Source organism: Alligator sinensis, unplaced genomic scaffold (genome assembly GCF_000455745.1).
Source record: "Alligator sinensis unplaced genomic scaffold, ASM45574v1 scaffold204_1, whole genome shotgun sequence".
In the NCBI taxonomy this organism is placed as follows: domain Eukaryota; kingdom Metazoa; phylum Chordata; order Crocodylia; family Alligatoridae; genus Alligator; species Alligator sinensis.
The window spans coordinates 1,308,188-1,327,764 of record NW_005842363.1 but is presented as its reverse complement, the minus strand read 5'-3'; the positions used below and the strand labels follow the sequence as shown (position 1 = coordinate 1,327,764).

General features: G+C 40.1%; 1 protein-coding gene across 1 annotated transcript in view; it reads right to left on the bottom strand.

The window, feature by feature from the left end:
* Nucleotides 1-19,577, bottom strand: part of PCSK5 (proprotein convertase subtilisin/kexin type 5) — a 380,395-nt gene that overhangs the window by 84,295 nt on the left and 276,523 nt on the right. Inside the window, exons 16-22 of the mRNA XM_006029202.2 lie at nt 14,694-14,837; nt 9,675-9,777; nt 9,021-9,214; nt 7,048-7,132; nt 3,613-3,710; nt 3,066-3,195; nt 1,971-2,086 (exon numbers count right to left, since the gene is read on the bottom strand). Coding sequence (XP_006029264.1) covers nt 1,971-2,086; nt 3,066-3,195; nt 3,613-3,710; nt 7,048-7,132; nt 9,021-9,214; nt 9,675-9,777; nt 14,694-14,837 — 870 coding nt within the window. The remainder of the gene's footprint in view (nt 1-1,970; nt 2,087-3,065; nt 3,196-3,612; nt 3,711-7,047; nt 7,133-9,020; nt 9,215-9,674; nt 9,778-14,693; nt 14,838-19,577) is intronic.

The window sequence follows — 19,577 nt, the reverse complement described above, 5'->3', positions numbered from 1 at the left end:
TGAACACCTTAAATCCCTGTTGATTTTTATGGGAGGAGGTTGCTCAGATCCTCCTCTGAGTTCCCAGCTCCTTGCAGGATTGAGTCATGTGGCAGTAAAAGATGAATTCATGTTACTTCTATGGATGTTAGTCTTATGTCATCTTGTATGTTCAGCCACAGACATAAATTTTATTTACACAAGTGTACAGAGGGAAGCACTTACAGTTTATATAGTGTTTTTCACAAAAAGGCTGAAAGTGTGAAACTGTCACAGAAAGTGAGAGGATGCTATAATCATATTCACACAGATGAGTGCTTCTACTGTAAATTTGCTTTGCCTGAGCGCCTTTTAGGTTGGCATTAGCAGTGATCCATGGAAATTGCCCTCAGTGACACCTATATGTTCAAACTCACTAGAGTCATTGAGGTTGTTGAGGTTGTATGGGTGTAAATGAGGACAAATTTTAGTTCAAGACACTCAAGACCCAAATGGTATAGCAAACCCTGGTACTGAAATACATTGCTGATAACAGAGGTTACTGTGTTTGCACCTTTAATTTGGTTTTCACTGCTTTTATCCAAGTCCTTCTGGAATAATTAGGACCTTGTGACATTTTTCCTGACATCTGTGGTAATGGACACTTAGTTTGTTGGTACATTTTGACTGATTTTCTTAAGCATCTGTAACAGTCATGACTCTAGACTGGACAGCCTGTTCTGGAAGAGCAAGGAGGTAACAAGAACTGTGAATGTGCACAAGTGCTGTTGGCTGAATCCTTCTCTGTCTCACTGAATAGCAAAACATATTAGCTTTGGTGTGAGCTAGACTGGCCATTGAGTTACCATTAGCTTTTACTATATTTGGCTTGCCAGCTATCTGTTCCACTATATGTAACACCTGGCTTCTGTTCTGGTGTTGTCCCCAAAGGACAGTGAGTTCGTGCCCGGTGCGCTTGTGCCAATAAACACACAGGGGTGAAGGATCCAACTTAATCTTTATTTCTGCGCAGAAAGTGGTGCTTGGCAATCGTTCGCAAAGCAAGCACCCACATCCCAGTGGGCGTCTGCCTTATATAGCTACGTAACAGGTTAAACTTGTTGATGTGATGAAATGTGTAGAAAGCCCAGCAAGTAACCCCCCTTCCAGCTCCCCCCCAAGTAACCCCCCTTCCAGCTCCGGAACTTTGTTGATACAGCTTTTCCTCTAGCGAGGCCAGCAATTAAACAACTAAGCAACAAGCGATCTCCCCCAGCCTAAACAACCTACTCTATGCCCTTGGTTAGATAAAATACTTTTTTCAAAACATACAAAGCTGTTCCTGAAGTAGAAAATGCATAGTAAAAGTTTAGGGGATCTCGGCTGGACATGGCTTCCAGCCCTACCTCTGTCCCTAGGGGTTTAGCCAGGTGCCCCTGAAACAAGGGGTGCTTATCACTGGAATGATGTTACTTGTTGAATTTTGATTACACCTACAATTAACTTAGATCATAAGTTTTTCATGGCAAGGACCACACTCTCTTTATCTCTGCATATACCTATGAGACCTTAAATAATTAATAATAAAACTGAAAAAATATGTTAAGAATAATCATGTGTATCAAATCAACAATGACCTGAGAGAATGTCTAAGATGGTAAGATCTTTTCAAAATGATCTCTACTTTCCCCTTGCCATCCTTTCACATTATTCAACTAATGTTAAGAAAGCTTTTCTTAATGTTTCTGTTGATAGTGCATGAAGATATTTACATTAAAGCAATTCTAAAGCAACAACCATTACAAAATAGGTAGATATAGCAGGCTAAAACTGAGATAAAGGAAGGGTTGCATAAAACAAAATGAATTCAAGTTGTGTTAGCATGAAATAGTATTAGTTTAGGAGATCAAATATATGTTGAAAAAAACACAACAAAAATACATGGAAGTTACAAAGTTAATTCTGGTGCCAAGAAATTGAGTGTCTTTTTTGAGAAGAATTATAATACTCACCGTCCTTACAGACTGTTCCAGCTACACAGACACCTGCATCTAAGATATAGCCACTTGGACAACTTGTACAGTTTTTGTCTCCTTGCCCATTGCAATCCAAACAGCTGGCATCACATCTTAAAGAAAAGGCTAGAAATTAACATCATGGCCATTTAACCAATGACAAGACTTTCCATTCTATTGTCTCATAGCATCTTGCATATTTTTCATGTTTTCTCGTGGAGTAACTATAAGCTTCTGAACTTTTGAATCTATGTACCACAGGTAGAATTCAGCAAAGCTTAACAATATATTATGCATCCATATACTGGATAAAAATGCATAGGGAAATGGACAAACATATAGCACTTCATAGGAGACTGGTCTCAAGTTGCAGCAAGGGAAGTTTAGGTTATATATTAGGAAAAACTTTCTCACTAGGTGGGTAGTAAAACACTAGAACAGGTTTTACCCAGAGAAGTTGTGGATTCTCCATCCTTGGAGATTTTTAAGACCTGGTTTGATAAAGCCTTGGCTGGGATGATTTAGCTGGGGATTGTCCTGCTTTGAGCAGGGAGTCAGACTAGATGATCTGAGGTCCCTTCCAAACTTAGCTAGCTTTGTCCACCAAGTATCTGCAAATCTATAGTGGTATTTATAGATCAATTGTGGTTGTACAGTATTCTAATGTGATCGCTTCTCAACCTCTTGTGGGCTAAGATCATTGTGTAGCCAATGAACTAAATGATCCTTGTAAGTGGCCATTGAATTCTTTGTAAAAGCTTAATATTACTTTGGACAGTCCCTCTGTAACCTATTTTTAGGTCTAACTTCAAATTTTGAAATAACATCTTAATTTCTTTTAAAAAGCAGAAGAAACTGAAACAGACCTAAAAAAAATCCTAGTATAAGTATTATATTCACAATAAAAATTCTAACCTTCTTCCCTAATTTTGCTTATCAGACTGTTTTCTTGTTTATCAGAATCCTTTCTTATTTTAAAGTTCTTGAACTGTATAATTATTTACTCCCACTTACACAGAATGGCACTAAGTACTTAGACGCTTGCTTAAAAAACACTAAAATATAATAAAGTCTTTGAAGAACATAGCTTACTTTTTGCAGTTTTTGAATATATCTTCCAGAGAATGATCAAGGTAATAACCAGTACTACAGCTTTGCACACATCTCCCATCCTCCAGAAAATAACCATCAGTGCAGTTTATACAAGCATCTATTCCAGCACCTTTAAAAGCCAAGATAAAATACATTGGAACACATTTGGCACATTCTCAGTTATAGGCTAACACCAGGCAGACACCATTTCTAAGTGGGTTGAGGTATCGGCTTATTGGAAATTATGTGCCTTACACCTAACTCTATTGTCTTGCTTCCAACAAGGAAGAAAAAACCCTAGGTCCTTACACAAATTATGATGAATTCTATTATAAGCAAAGAAAGCTAGTGAAAATTAATATAAAAGGCTCATCTTTTTATGCCAGCTAGAAGAAGCCTACCTTACTCTCAGCTATACTAAGGAAATTTCATGGCTTTTGATTTTCATTTACAAGGCACTTATCATTCTGTATTTGGACATATGATGTAATAAAATGAAATTGAATGTAAGGGAACAAAATGCTGAAGTCAAAAGTCAGTGAGGTACCTGCACATGTGGCGCAGGAACGGTGACAAGGTTCACATTCCCTGCCACTGTGAAACTTTCCATCTTCACAGCGGATTGCACATCTGGATCCATGTAAACTAGTGAAAAAGATGAAAAAGAAAAGAAAAGGGCTATTAAACACTCTCCAACTGACAGCAAGGACAGTGGTCAACTCTAAACCTATTATGGTTGTGGGGAATTTTTAAAATTAATTTTGGGTTAATAAAAGGACTGCAATAACAGTACCTTCTGGTCATTTTATACAGCTTTCTTCCCCTGGCCCTTCCACCTTTCAAAGTTCATTATGAACTTAAATGCAACAAATATTTTTACATCTATGGAGGACTGGAATAACTGTTTATCGGCTTATAACACTCGTTTGATAGGACAAAAAGCAAAGAAGAATGCCACTTTTAAGTGATTAGAATTTGTTTTGGGGCTAAAATCACTGGAGCAATATATATTCAATAGAATTTGATACTAAGGCTTTATGCTTCTCTTGGAAATCATAAAGTCCAGTGCTGCCCCCTCATAGCATGTTACATAATTGGCAAAGCATAAATTCAGAGTAACGAAAATCACTACTTCGCCTTGTTGCAGCAGGATTTTCCTTCGAGATTTTTCATCCCACTACCAGCTCTGTATTATCCAGGGGATTAGTCAGAATTGCAGCCTGAGGTAATGTGCCTACAGGCAGTATTGAGGGATAGTATAGCAGCAAGTACCAAAGGAAAAAGCAGAACCATAATGAATCCCATTTCCATGACCCTCTATAAGCACCTGTTTATGCTTTAAATGCACCACAAGAAGACTGTTCTAAGCCCATTATTAGCTAGGCATCTTTGACACTTGCTCTCTTCCACAGAATCTAAGCTTTCATCTAACTTCATTACATTTCTAAAAATGCTTTGCAATTCTGAAGCACTTTCTAGCCCAGGATAACAGAGATGGTTGTCTGTCATTCTCATTTTACAGATTGAGTTCAATGGCCTTTGAACCTCTGCAAATGATACTGTAGGTACTTGCATTTGAAATTTGTTGCTGAAGTAACTCATCCAAAAATTATAACACCTAGCTTTTATCAAAGTGTGTGTGTGGTTTGTTTTTTTTTAATCCATTGAGTTCAAAGTGCTTTGCAAAATAAGTCAGTATATCATTATGCCCTTTTCACAGGCGAGTAGCCTCTGAGACACAAAGAGGCTGAAATGACTTATTCTAAGATCACTGAATAACAGAGGCTAATAACAGAAATATAACCCTTGTCTCTCAAGCCCCCAGCCAGTGCTCTAGTCACTAGGTCACTCTGCCAAGAAACATGTCTGGAGCACTGAGGTCTGAATCTCCTGAGCATACACTCTGCTTTCACACTCATAGACCATGTTCCTCCTCAATGTAAATTATATTCTTCAACTGTTAACTTCATCTTCCAGAAAGTCGTCATTTTTGGCCAAATAATAATTTCAGAACAAACACGCAACCTCCCTTTCATGCCAAAGAGTTCTTCAATTCAAAGTGTGGTCAGAACTACCTCCCTAGAGACTGGAAATTTAAAATCCCTGTAAAGGATCCAGTGCTAAGAAGAGAGGCGCACTTTGAGCTTCCAAAAAAGTCAATGGGTATTTGAAGGCACTCAGCTTCTGCCAGGATTTAACCCCATAGTTGTCTAAATAAAATATCTCGACCCAAATGAAATTTGGAAGGGTCCAGAGTTAGAAGATTCTGCTGAATGATTATGCGGAATATTACTATTTGGATTGGCTATTGTAAGAAAAATAGGCAACTGTAGTCCAGGTACTCTTTCAAAAAAATCTGCCTTGAGACATTCTATTCTAGGATTGGCTTCACCCGATCCTTGAAAGAGAATTGCCTGTCCCACTGCCTACAACAGAATGAGATTTGGCTTCTTTCCACCTCTGGAGTTTTTCCTATGAGATTCTTATTCTCTCCTAACAAAGAATCAACACTGGCCTTTCTTTCAATGGTGCCAAAGCTGCTGTATACATTTCTTGGCAGGGATTTCAAGCCAGCTCATGAGGCCTATTTTTTTTTTTTTAAATCTCCATGAAAGCTGTTAGATAGTGTCTTCTGCTATGCTGTGTGCCATAACTAGAATGAACTTTGGGGTTTGTGAACTTGATTTTTGCCTGAGTTCACCAGCTTGTACTTTTTGGAAACCCTGGTACTGTACCAATTTGATCAGGCATACATGTTGTTATTAAGCTGGTCAAAAACTGTAAAAGGCAGTACTTAAAATAAAAAAATAAAAAAAAAATCCTTGAAATGGTGATAACATTTTCATGTTTCCCCCCCCAATAATTTTCCCAGGGGCTGATATAAGAGAATGCAGTTATACAAACGACTAATACTATACTACTTCCAAGGTGCTTTCTATCAGAGGAACTCAGCATGTTCTACAAGCATTAATTTACAGTTAATTACCACCTAATTTTACAGAGGGTTTAAATGATCCAAGGACCTGACTTGATCTTGTGCCTTTCTTTTAGATCTTTTAAATCTCCATCTTAGGCAGGGCCATTTTTAATGAGTATAAAAACACATTATTGGAGCAATGAAGGTGGCTGAAAAAATGCAGTGCATACACAAGAAGCTAGGAGTGCAGAAGAGACCATGCTGCTGACAGTCAAGGAAATGAACACCACCACAAAGTTTTTCCTAAATGAAAAAAATGGCTTCTTTTTTGACATGAGGTACACATTCAGTGGCAAAACAATCACAGACAATCCTTGCCCTGAAAAAGCCACAGATCTAGAATTCTGACTTCACATATTTTTGTGGAGTAGATGCAGAGTACAATCCCTTACAAACTCGGTAAGATTTTTGACCTTCTCTGTTTGGATCAAAAGGTCACTCATTCAGAAAGCAGCTTGAAATGCGTGCTACTCCTTTATGGATTTTACCTATCAGTTTCAGGAATGATTAAGTCCCCCTACCAGGAAAAAATATCCACTGCTGTTTTAATATATGTGTGCACTGTATCGTAATGGAACTGAGCCTGAGGCACTTAAGATAAGTGAATGATTGGATGTCTGAAGAGACACAATAAAGATAAGAAAATAGTTTCTAACTATCACAGAAATGAATCAGAAGGATTAGTATGATTCACCAATTCTACTTTTAAAATAATCCTTGACTGTCACACTGGAGGTCAAAAAAGTGAAGAACCTAGCTTTCATATGGCTACAGCTTTCATTTTACCTGCACTAAATGAGTTTTGTTTTTTTTTAATCCACTGTCATACAGCATGCCATATAGTGGCACAAAAATATTATATTACAACATAAACAGCAATGGAACACATAAATGGAGGTCCAGTCAAGGTTAAATAGTAATGTTATGTAACTATCTTTGATGCATGTCCATAGACTGAAAAGCCTCTTCAGCTATTGTTTTCAATGAAATCAATCATTTCCTTACCTTAGGCCATGTCTGCATTCTGTGCAGGTTTGGAATTCAACACATGTCTTGCAGTTCTCACTGCATTTTCGGCAAACAATCCTATCTACAAAGGGAAAAAAAAATAGAAAAGCAGCTCAGAAAGCCCTGGTCAATTATGTTTAATAAAATTATATGGATATGTTCCAATCTTTATTGCTTTTATTTCTTGACATTAGCAATGGGAGTAGAAAACGGGAATAAAATTAAATAGTGAAAGTGCTGCTTATATATTAATCTTCCCCATCAAGCACCAAGTGATTTGAGTTGCTTCTAAATACTTAAAATGATTTCCTCTTCCTTTGAGACTCTGAAAAAACTCTTTCAGTAACACGCTTATTTAAATTAATTGTTTTTATTACCAACTTACATAAATCTTTTCATATAAATGGAAAAAAAATCTAAATCAACTCCAAACAAGTTATTAATCTTTTAAACATAGAATCATCAAAAAATGGGGCTGGGAAGGAACTCAGAAGATTATCTAGTCCTTAAAGAGGAGTAATATGCCTGCATAAACCACCCCAGTCAAATGTTTATCTAACCCGCACTACAAATTTTGTAATAATGGAGACTCCACAGTCTCTGTAAGCAATCTGCTCCTGTGCTTACTCACCCTCATAGTTAGCAAATTCTTCCTAATATCCAACCTAAGTCTGTCTTTTTGTTACGTAATAACTGTGTTTTAGTTCTTATAAGCAAACAGCCTTTCCTGACTGACTAACCCTCAGACATGAAGACTGTAACTTTCTGTTCTTACCTAACTCAAGTCACACACTACTTTGCAAATCACTTTTCCTTCTCCGAGGGTCCCTGCACTCCAGTTGACAGCCCTGAAGAGGCCATATTTTGCTTCCCACTCATACCTCCTACCCACTGAGATTCTGTATCGTGTATCTATCCAACAAATGAGAATCCCTTCAACCTTCAGTTCTCACCTATCCTGCCCCTTGATCAATTAGAGGAGTTGATGGGAATAATAATTCATAGTTCTTATATTATGTAAATGGAAGAAAGGAAGCCAGTGCCTGTTTCTACTATGTGAATGAGCATACTTTTTCACAGTACCGAAAGCTAAGAGAACTGGTTTCCAATTAAGCTCTTAGCCACACAAATATTTTCCAGCACGTGTCTAAGTCCCACTGACGAAAATAAGATTTAGGTACATGTTTAAAGCTACATATGTGTTTAAGAATTGCCTCATCTTGGAATTAAATTTGGGTGACCCACCTGGTAATCCAGAGGTGGAAATCTGGATCTCCCACATGGCAGTGTCTGTTATGGTTTTTCGGTAATTGCTTTATGGGAGATAGTTAAAGTCTATCAAAAAAAAGTTTCAATCGCCTTATAAATTAATCTTGCCGTTTGCTGAATGGATGAGTCAGTGGGGAAAGACGAAGGGAGAACCTCTGCTTTTTTAAAACACTAATGCAGTACCAAAACAGGATGCTTTTCTAGTTGCCTTATATTCACTAGTTTACTATGGTACCAGAAGCAAGAAGGCCATGGGTGACATTTGGGGTGGGGGGAACTGTATAACATACTGGGGGGAAGATGCATATTACTTCTTTTTGGGACTGCAGTAAAATGCTGTTCTCCATATGTTCCCTTACACACCTAGCTGCCCTGAGCTACACCACTCTGTTAGCAAGACAGCTTTACTCTTGTGGTGTGGCTAGTGTGTGATCTGTTGTCTCTACTCCCAGCTACGAAGAGAAAAGGTGGGATTTTCCCCTGTAGCATTAAGCATGATTTTCAAAAGCTAATAATCAAACCAGATTAGTTTTGGGGCAGATACCTGATGCCCTAACAATTTTATATAAAGGAGTTATATTTAGAACTGAGATAAGGGTATCAACATATATTTCTCCTTTTTAAAACCATCTTCCTTCAATTCCAGAACCACCCAAACCAAATTCTGTAGCTCAAAGCTGTAAGCAGTAGAGAATACTAACTCTTATCCAGGTAAAACCCATCTGGGCAGTTGGTAATGCAGGTATTGGTTTCTTCATTCAAGTAGTAGCCAGATTTACAGGTCACGCACTGATCACTATGGCTTCCAATACAGGTTTCGCAATTGGGTGAGCACTTTTTGCAGCGTTTTTTGTCTGCAGTGTAGTGACCGGGTGGGCAGTTTGGAACACAGATCCTACATCATGCAGGGAAGAGAAGGCAGTCAGTGGCAACATAAAACAGGTATCCTCTAGGCCCACTAAGGACCCACTCAGTGTCACTTCTCTATTTTATCCAAGGATTTATACAAAGGTAATCCTCACAGACATTGCAGCCAACAATTTTTCCCAGCATCTATTGGGTCATTGTACTCATCAGGTAATCACAACTCTACATCTCATCCTGATGTTCTACAAGCTGTCCTATTAGAATACTTGGGTTTTTTTAAAATAAATATGCAGGTAATAGATAAGTGATCAGGGAAAGGTATTTGAAGGATGCATATTAAATTCTTAGTAGAAATTTAACTCTGATGCAAACTAGCAAATAGATTGACAGCAAGGGAGAGGATTTATGGCTTGTAGTAAGGGAAAACAAGAGTGATGTTAGGGCAGACAGAAAGCAAAGTTTTTAAAGATTGTATTTTTCTGTCTTACCGTGTATTGTTTTTAGATTTGTAGTAGTAGTGCAGACAGTCAGTACAGTGGTCCGGTCCTGGCCCATCACACCCTACTTTACTACATTCTGCATTGCATGGTCCTTTAATAAACCCCAAAATCAAAATGAAAAAAATTAACACATCTGCTACTCAAAGCCTTTTAATACAGATTATTATAATGCAGAGTATAATTAACCTAGTTCCCAACGTGCACTAAGATCCAGATCCACAAATGTATTTAGGGACTTAACTAGCACAGATATCACTGGGAGTTAAACATCTTAAATACATCTTAAAATCATCTTAAATGTAGTTGGGTCTCAGTGACCAGCTACAATGATTTAATAATCACATGGATTAAGCACAGTTCTGTAGTAGCTTCTATTGGGAACTATTATTAGATTCAAACAGATGCCTTAATAACAAAAAAATCATTTGCATTTTTACTCTCACACTCAAAAACCACTAGATCCTTTAAAAAAGACTAACAATATCATAGGTCATCGTGTACCAAATAAATATGGTTATGAGAACAAATAATCCCTGGCAGCCCATGAAATGTATAATATTTTAATATAAATAAAAGAATTAGGGTCTTGTCATTCACAATATATGAAAACAGATAAATTCAAATAGTTCTAATATTTAAGATTTCCAAAGTAATTCTGACTTCACATCCCTGATTAAGTTTTCTTGTTGGAAAGTATGTGGATGTTAGTTGTGAAAGAACCCTATTCTCGCCGCCTCTTTTTTTGGGTTTTTGTTTTCCTTTTTCCTTTCTCTTTGTCCTTTCACCTGTCTGATACCTAGCTGCCCCACGTTAAGGTGTATGTGACTGACTGCAGGTATGAGGGAGGGAATTTATCTTCCTTTATGGTTTGAGCTCTGAGCTCATGACCTGGGGGCAGGGCCTTGAGTCCCGGTCTAGGTGTGATGCTTTTCAAATTGGTTGGTTGATATAAAACAATACCTGGCCTTGATTGGAGCTAGCAGGTGAGGTCAGAAGGGCTATTTAAGAGGTCCCCTCCAGGAAGAGGAGAGGACATTTTCTAAGACACATGGCGCAGCATATGCCTCTGAAGCCCTCTCTCATACTCAGTATCTGGAAGTGAGTAAATTACCAGAAACTTAACTAGAAATGTAGTTTACAGTAACCTAGAAGTGTCTTAAATGGCTATCAGGATGGTTCTGTTTGCTCTGGGCTATTTTGTTGATACTTCTCTGACTTGTACCTCTCCCCAAGCCTACACTCTCTCTACCCAATAAAGTTATCTGTTAGCAAGCTTTGCGGTACATGCGGGAGAGGGTTTGGGCATGCCCTTTTTGCTCTCTTGGCTCACCTGACTAAAGGAGGCTACTTTTATGCTTCAGGCTAATAGAAGCACTCCAAGATCCCATGGTCTACAGGGCCTGTGTATCCCAGGTGGCACAGGGCCCAGACAGAAACCTGAGTCCAAGTGGTGCCAGTTATACCCCAGGCTTGCAGATGTGTTCCAGGAAGGGGGTCAGCCAGAAGTTGGTGCCCCCGGGGAGGCATCCGAAGCTTGATTGTTGGTGGGGCACAGTGAGGTCAGTGGCTCAGTGTAGGAATGCCCCCTACTGGCCTGCCACATTAGTGATGTTCGTTGTCTTATGGTACACTCTTTTAGTGACTTTAGGAGAGAATGCAGGGGCATGGCACCTGGAATGGTGCATTTACATGTTCACTGGTGCACCTACACATTCATTAATGCACTTTTGTTAATGCACATTAAATTTAGTCACCTAGGGTGAAGTACTAAACAAACGTGGATTAGGCTGCCCTACTGCGCAGTAGGAAAAGTGCATGCTTTTTTAGTGAGACTTAATGTACAGTAGCCTATTTTTACTGTGCATTAGCATATTAGCACAGTTGTTGACATGACACTTTAATGCACAGTAAAATAAGCTCCTGCATGCACATTAGAGCATACATGTAGATGTGCCCACTGAAAACTAGAGGTGATAACAAGAGATGGGATTTTCTAGTGGTTTTGTAGGCTAGAGGGCAGAAGTCAATTGGGCTGTAAGTTCCACGTGAGAATTATGGACCAGATTTCAGTATGCATTCTCTACATATCGGTAGCTGAAATGGGAAAACATTTCTCTTCATATCTTCAGGCCGCACATTGTGTTTATCTAAGTGTTTTCTAAATTTGTATGTGCACAATAGGAAACCAGAGTTTGTGGTCCCCATTGGAAAAGTGTATGTGACACAGTGATTTGGTGTTTATAATTACTTTCAGCAGAATTGGTTAGCAGCTGAAATCTTATTATTAAATAAAATGTTCAATACCCATCACCCAAAAATGGTAGCCCTAGGCCATGCTGGAGCTTGAAGGAAAAACAGAACTGTGAAAAAAGTTCCAGTCTTTTCTGATGCCTCCTAGGGCAGTTCAGTCTTTCAAAACAGAGAGAAGTTCAAGAGTGAAGGTTGCAAAAGTTTTCAGTATAAAGTAATTGTTCTGGGGCGGGCACCCTGCCTTTATTCAGGATGACACGGACAATAGAATTATCCAGTCTTTTTAATGTGTGTTCAGATTAACTGTCTTCAGAATTAATTAATGTTATTTATATGCTGCTCTTCCCAACAAAGGCTTAGGGCAACTGAGAGCAGAACAACTGAAAAGGGCAACTAGGGGCGTTTGTATGCGCAAGATTTTTTGCCCTTTCTTGTACTGCAACAGCATGCCTGTTTTCATGGGCAGGTTTTCTGGACACTTTAAAAGTCTTTGTAGTGCATTAAAGTAAAACTCCTCAGATGTAGTTTAGTTTGGCTTGCCGCGAATTAAAGCATAGCATCCACAGATTCGTTGTGTGCAAACACAAAGGCACTCAAAGATATGTAATAAGCCTCTTTGTCCACCAGATGTTGCTATGACTTTTTTGTAGTTCACCCCCTTGAATTGCTTCCGGTTTTGAGTTACATCAGCTTTTTTGCCAGCCCCCTGCTTCCAAAGCTGTGTGACAGGGCACAGGCATGGGGTGGGGGGCCTTGGGCCAGGGGGGCAGTGCTGGACCGTTCTGGTCTCCTGCAGCACCAGCCGGGGGCTGGGCTTAATTTGTTCGAAAACCTAGTGTGTGCAAATACTGATGCGACGCTTCAAAATAAACAAGTTTTAAATTTATAAACCTATTTAATTTAATGAGGATTAAAACCTGTGGTGTATACAGGTACCCTAGTACACCAATTGAGAGAGAGAGCCATTAAACAACATCTCAGCTTAACTTTGTTTGCTAAATACTTGCCCAGAAGCTTGCAGTGTTCCTGAAAAATGACCAGGCTCAGACTGGCAAGCCTCAAGAAGAAAGGTGTTCTAGGTCTCAGAAGCAACTGCTGAGGATAGCTTCCTAATATGTTTTCACCAAGTGGACTTGACATAATTATGTTACTTGTAGGAGGTTGCGCTCAGCTAACCTTAGGGATTTTGATGGGGTGAAAAGGAGAAGGTGATCCCTTGGGTATGTAGGGCCCAGGCCATTTATGGCCTGATAAGACAAAACCAGCACCTTGAATTGCACCCAGAAAGCTACTGGGAACCAGTGGAGACAACAGAGGATCTAGGCATTGTGGAAATTGGTATTATTATACCTAAACAGGAGAGTCACTCATTTGGTGCCATCTAGCAGTGTCTGCATTTGACTGATGCTTAAAAGAATAGTTCTAGTAAGGCTTAATGAAGACAATGGGAAATTTGTCACAGAACTCAAATGAAGGATATTGTTTTAGAGGAGAGTAAGACTCTTCACCATTCTGTACAGCTCCTCACATATGCTGCTGCATAATCCTTACATTTTCTATAAATATATCACAGCAGGATTTTTCATCATGTATGTTGCTCACCATTAATACAGGGTATATACATGCCACACTTAAAAAAATAAAAATTATATGTGAGCAATGAAATAATGATTAATTTAAAAAAATAAATCACATTACTTGTGTCTTAATGAAACAAAGTTATCTCTAAATATTCACAATGTCTATTCTCCCTGGTAAAATGCGATGGGGTGAATTTTGCTAAAATAGATACTATAGCATCATGCTTTGGCCTTCCAGTAAAAAATAATTTGCTTGCATTTTATTATGAAGCTTACACAGTCATTATGAGCAGCCACTACTTCAATTTTAACCTAATAAATAAAAATAACTTATAAATAAAAATAAAAGCTTTCTTTTTACATAGGAGAAAATGTTTGAAAATTGATCATATTGATGGTGGAAGATGTTCGTTTTTATTAAGCCAGTTTAGTTATTGCATTTCTTGCAGTATTCATCAGAAGCTAGGTCTTTACCAAAGCAGAAAGACAGCACAGTCTTTCCTTTCAGGATCCTACAGTGCCTATACACATGACAATTTTCTCATTTTGAAGCCATCTAAAGCTGTCACTTAATACACATGGGCAACTTTAGAATGCTTTTAAAATAGCGGAAGTAGCCTTAATTAAACGTCACCATATGTGTTTTAAATGCAAGTCAAACTGCTATATTGCATCTCAGTCACCTAGTTCATCTTTATTGCATAAGTATTTAACTGGGGCTTTTCAAAGTGATAACTACTAATTGTTGCCACCAGGTATAGCTAGTTCTGTAGCCTCAGACTGCATTGTGCAGCATCCAGCACCGCCTGCCACCTACTTTACAGAACTACAGCAAGACGCAAAACTCATACCAAGAAGTGGAATGTCTATTAAGGAGCTGTACCTAAAGCACTTTAAGTAAAGTACAGAAATTACAAAAACCTTTGTAAATGCCTGCCTTACACATATATAGGCACCCCTACTCTTCAATTAAGACAAACACATAGAGGCAGAGTGTAGGTAAGTGGGGATTATTAAACAAGTCACATAGTAGCTGGTTGGTGACTGTCCAGGTATTGATGATACAAAGTTTAATGATTAAAGGGCTTTATACACCCAGAGTCCCAAATCCACTTTCAGTTGTATCATACATGTAGTACAGGAGGTGAATGATTTCTCAGACTGTAGTCTAGCTTACCTGAATAATCATCGGTCCCATAATCTTCTGTAGGGTCTTCAATTGGACTGGAGCGCACCCGTTCTACTTTTGGAAAATCATTTCTTGGAGAATAAGGTTGGATGGATGTCCCATAAAGTACTAAGGACCACTCTTTCAATTTGCCTAAGAAGTCAAACATAGAAAGAAAAGCAGGGCTTCAGAAAGCATTCCTATTTTGTTACTCTCAGAATAAATATGGATGATTTTTGTGCAGGATTTGGAGGTTAACATTGTGTTCTCTCCCTAAAAATTAAAATCTGCTCACCTTTCTTCAATCAATTTTTTCACATACAGGTTTTATAACATGTCATCCTCTCCCAATTCTAATAAAAGCTTGCATAATTCCAACATTCCTGCCTGAACAGAAATATCATAATATTATAAGTTTTGATAAATGGTGTAATCTTGGTTCTGAGATTTGACTCGCATGAGTTTTTCAGTGCAAAAGGACTTCAGCACAGATTTGTCTTTTCTTCAGAACATTAGTTAATTGGATTTACTATTTTTTATTCTAAAATCGTTAATTAACTTATTGCCACCTCAATGGAATTCCAGATTGAGTATTGTGGAAAATCAATAATTTAATGGGGACCTATTAAAGTACACTACGGGTGCATCTACACGTTCATTAGTGCACCTTAAATACTGCGCATTTTGTTTAGTACTTCCTTAATAAAGCACTACCTAAATGCACAGTACCTAAACTTACTGCACAGTAGCACCAGTGCATGGTTATTTAGTGACACGTGCTGCACATTAGCCTAATAACACGGTGCAGTAGTCTATTAGCACGGTTTTTGCCATGACACACTACTTACTGCACAGTGTTATTAGGCCATGTGCAGTAAGCATTTTGTGCAGATGTACCCTGAGGAAAGAAAAACTTGAACACACCAAATTATCTGCAGCAGAAGTAGTATGTTGTCCTCTAATAACAGTAAGGTCACTTAATGTCTCCACTTATTTAGCAATCATCATTGTATTGTCTCGACACTTCAAATATTTAGCTTCAGAGCACATCTGTGAAAAAGGGAAGCATTATCTGCACTTTGCAGATAGGGAGTTGAGGTGAGTAAATGACTTGCTTCACATTCTGCATGACCTTTAACAAGTAAATCCAGATGTCTGAAGCCCCAGTCAAGACAGCCACTGTCTTTCCTTCTGTGGTGCACACTTATCTGGTTGACTCCCAAGGCTCTGTGACCCTGCACCCACCTCTACATGGGTTCAGCCAGGACACAGGTGGCTGGGCCTGTGGATAGGTCCTCGGGGGCAAGTAGGAGGTCAGCAGGATGGGGCTACAGGTTACCAGAGAACTGAGTTGGGGTCTGGGTCAGAAGAGTGGAGAGCATACAGCAAAGTTCCAGGGCAGCCGAGATTGGAGATCCAAGAGATGTAGTCCAAGACACAAACTGAGGTCAGGAGCCGGAGGTCATAGAACCAGCACCAAGTTCCAGGGAGAATCAGAGATCAGGTCAAGGAAGCAGACTGAATCAGGATGCCAGGAAAACCACAGAAGGCAGATCCAACACCGAGTTTCAGGGAAGACCCAAGATTGGGGTTGGAAAAAGCCGAAGTCAGAAGAACCATGAAGAGCTGTAAATGTGAGGCTGTGTCAAGATGTGCCTGCAGCCTGAGGCTGCAGGTGTGCTTAAATGGGGTGAGTAGCATTTTCAGAAGCCAATCTGGTTGCAGAGAACTGGGTCAGTGATATTAGCCAGGGATCCGGGGCGGGTTTAGTAACTCAGATACTTGGCCCAGTCAGGCCTGCTTGATTGGAGTTCCTGACAGTACCCCACCCCCCTCATGGAGCCGTCTTCCAGGCAGCCTGGGATCTGTTTTTTCTGGGTACTTCCAATGCAAATCCTATACTGGTTAGGAGAGAGGGAGGGTGAATGTGGTTGTCTGGTTCCCAAGATCATTCTTCCATACCTCTTCAAGCTGATCAAGTAGTGGAGCTTGCCTTAGACAAATTTGGAGTCTAAAATCTGCTTTAGGATATATTCTTCATGATTTTCCACTATTACAGGTTGGAGAGGCAGGTTCAGGCAGTCAGGAAAGGGGTTCTTGATGAAAGGTTTGAAAAGGGATATGTGGAAAATGGGCTGTACTTTCAATATCTCTGACAGCTAGAGTTTGAATGCAACAGGGTTTCTTTGTTCCACCATCTTAAATGGGCCCAGATAGTGGTAATCCTGCTTGGCTGATAGGCTAGGGGTCTTGATATTCTTCAAATATCAGCCTATAAAAACTAGGCTGACCAACACCCCACCCCACTATTTTAGTTAGTAATAAGATCTTGATAGTTTTCAAATATCAGGACCTTGTTACCAACTAAAATAATGGGGTGGGCAGATGGCATTGGTCAGTCTAGTTTTTATACACAGTCCTGGCTGCATCAAGACAAGCCTTTAATTCTTACTGAACCTGTTGGAGAAGCAATACAAGATCATCTACTGTAAGGAACCATGGGAAGGTAGGCAGTGCTGGGTGGAACTGAAGTTGGAAACCATAGTTGGAGAAAAAGGGAGTCTGGCCTGTGGAAGTATGGACAGTGCTGTTCCACTAAAGGGAGCAAGGACACCCTATTATCCTCGTGAAAATTTAAATAACAGCTGGCCTGATCTGTGTGTTCTGTTTGACCATTAGTCTGAGAGCGATATGCAGATGAGTGGTGAGATTCCATGCCCAGGGCCTTACAGAACTCATGCCAGAAGTGTGAAATCAACGGGAGAGCCATGATTGGACAACACCTGAGACGGGCAGCTGTGCAGGTGAAATATATAGCTCAGAAATAGGTTGCCTGTTTTGCTGGCAGTGGGGACAGCCTGGGCAGAGATAAAATGAGCCATCTTAGTTGATGTGTGCACTAAGAGCATGATTGTAGAACAGTTCTCAAAATATGGGAAGTCCATAATGAAATCCACTGAAAGTAGGACCATGGTAGTGTGGGAGTGCATAATAGCTGGAAGAGACTACCTAGCCTGGTTTGAGGTTTCTTAGTTTAGGCACATGTAGTGAATGAGTAGATACACTGTTTAATGTCATGGCCCACTCAGGGCCACCAGAACTGCCAAGGGACTAAGAACTGGGTCTTGTTATGTCCATTGTCCTGCAGGAAGTGTCATGACAGAGCCATAATATTCTTGATCTTATGGAACCATCTGGGATGTACAGATGCTGTTAAAAAAAATAACTCCCCTGAGCCACTGAAACTTGGGTTGGGAAGGCCCCACTGGCTGGCACAACTCTTTAGCTAGGGGGTCACTTGTGAGGCCTGTTTGGATGGCTGAGAGAAAGCTTTGCAGAGTAGTTCCCTAAGTGTAGTTCTTAGGCTAGAGAATGGTGGAAGGTAGCAATGGGTCTAGTGCACAGGGTTCATCCTTACAGGATAGGCCATCAGCCTTCTTGTTCTTGGCTTCTGGGTGATACATGATTATGAAATTAAAACAGGAAAAGAAGAGGACCAGTGGACCAGTTGCAAATTCGGTTTCCAGCTTGCCTGGAGATATTCCAAATTCTTAAGGTCTGTTACTACCTGGATGGGGTGGTGATCCCCCTTCAGAAGATGCCACCATTCCTAGAAGGCTACCTTGATTGTGAGGAGTTCTCAGTCCCAAATGTCATAACTCCTTGTGGAGAGAGTCTGGGCCCAGGCATAAAAAGCTCAAGGGTGCAACTTGTTTGGGATATCTGAAGCCCAAGGCAGAGCAGCCCCTATGGCATAGTTTGACGAGTTGGCTTCCACTATAGATGTTTTCATGGGGTCCTGGTGCACCAGAAAGGGCAGAGAGATGAAATCCCTTTTCAGTGTCTCAGAGGTCATTTGGCCTTCTGAAGACCATTTAAACAGTACCCCTTTCTTAAGAAGGGTATTCAGTGGGGCTACTAGGTATGAAAATCCTCTGATAAAACATCTGTAAAAGCAAAGCCCATGAACCGTTGGATTCCTTTGTACTCATGTGGTGTGGCTCATTTAGTGATGACATTACTTTATGGGGGTCCATTGTTAGGCCCCTGGTGGAAATTATATAACTCAAGAATTCAACTGAGGTGCAATCAAACTCAAATTTCTTTAGCTTAACATATAGTGGACCTGGAATAGGTTGGTGCAAGCAACCTGGTATCTTTGGCCCTGCTTCCAGCTTGGGTACTGATCAGAGAAAGCCATCCCCTCTAAACAAGAGTACAAGTAGTAAGGTGAGGTGAAATGAGTTCCCTTAACCCCCACATGATGTCTGGGTTATGGAGTGATAACCAAGGATTTCCCTATATAACTGAAAAGTGAGGGGAATGGATAATGTCACAACCCAGTGATTTTGGTGCCTCGGCACGATGGAATTTTCCCGCCACATGAGAGCCTCTTGCAAAGCAAAGCGTTTTCCGTTGCAAACATGAGAGCCTCTTGCAAAGCAAAGCGTTTTCTGTTGCAAAAGAAACCCCTGGTGCAAGAGAGTTCCCGCCATTCGAATGCAAATTTGTGTCCCGTTATTGGCCAATTCTAAATTCTTCATACGTGGTGGCTAGTATTTGGCTTGCTAGCCGTTTAAAATTCCGTGCGACTTCCGCCCAAGTCGGAGAACTTTGAGCACGCTGCAGAGTGCTTCTGAAAGAGATCTGACTTGTGGCTGAGCTGATCGATAGACTGATCACCTATCGATTCTTCTCCCCGTCGCCGAGCGCAATCCCAGACGTACCCTTTCCCCGCCGGCTTAAATTGCGGACGGATTAACTGGCTTGGGCCCCGCTAGCTGGAACAACTCACATAGTTGTTCAGACGACCGGACCATCTGCGTCACAGCTACAAGCGGTGTAAGTAAACGTTTTTGCAACCATTAAACCTTGTCTGCCTCTCCATTCACC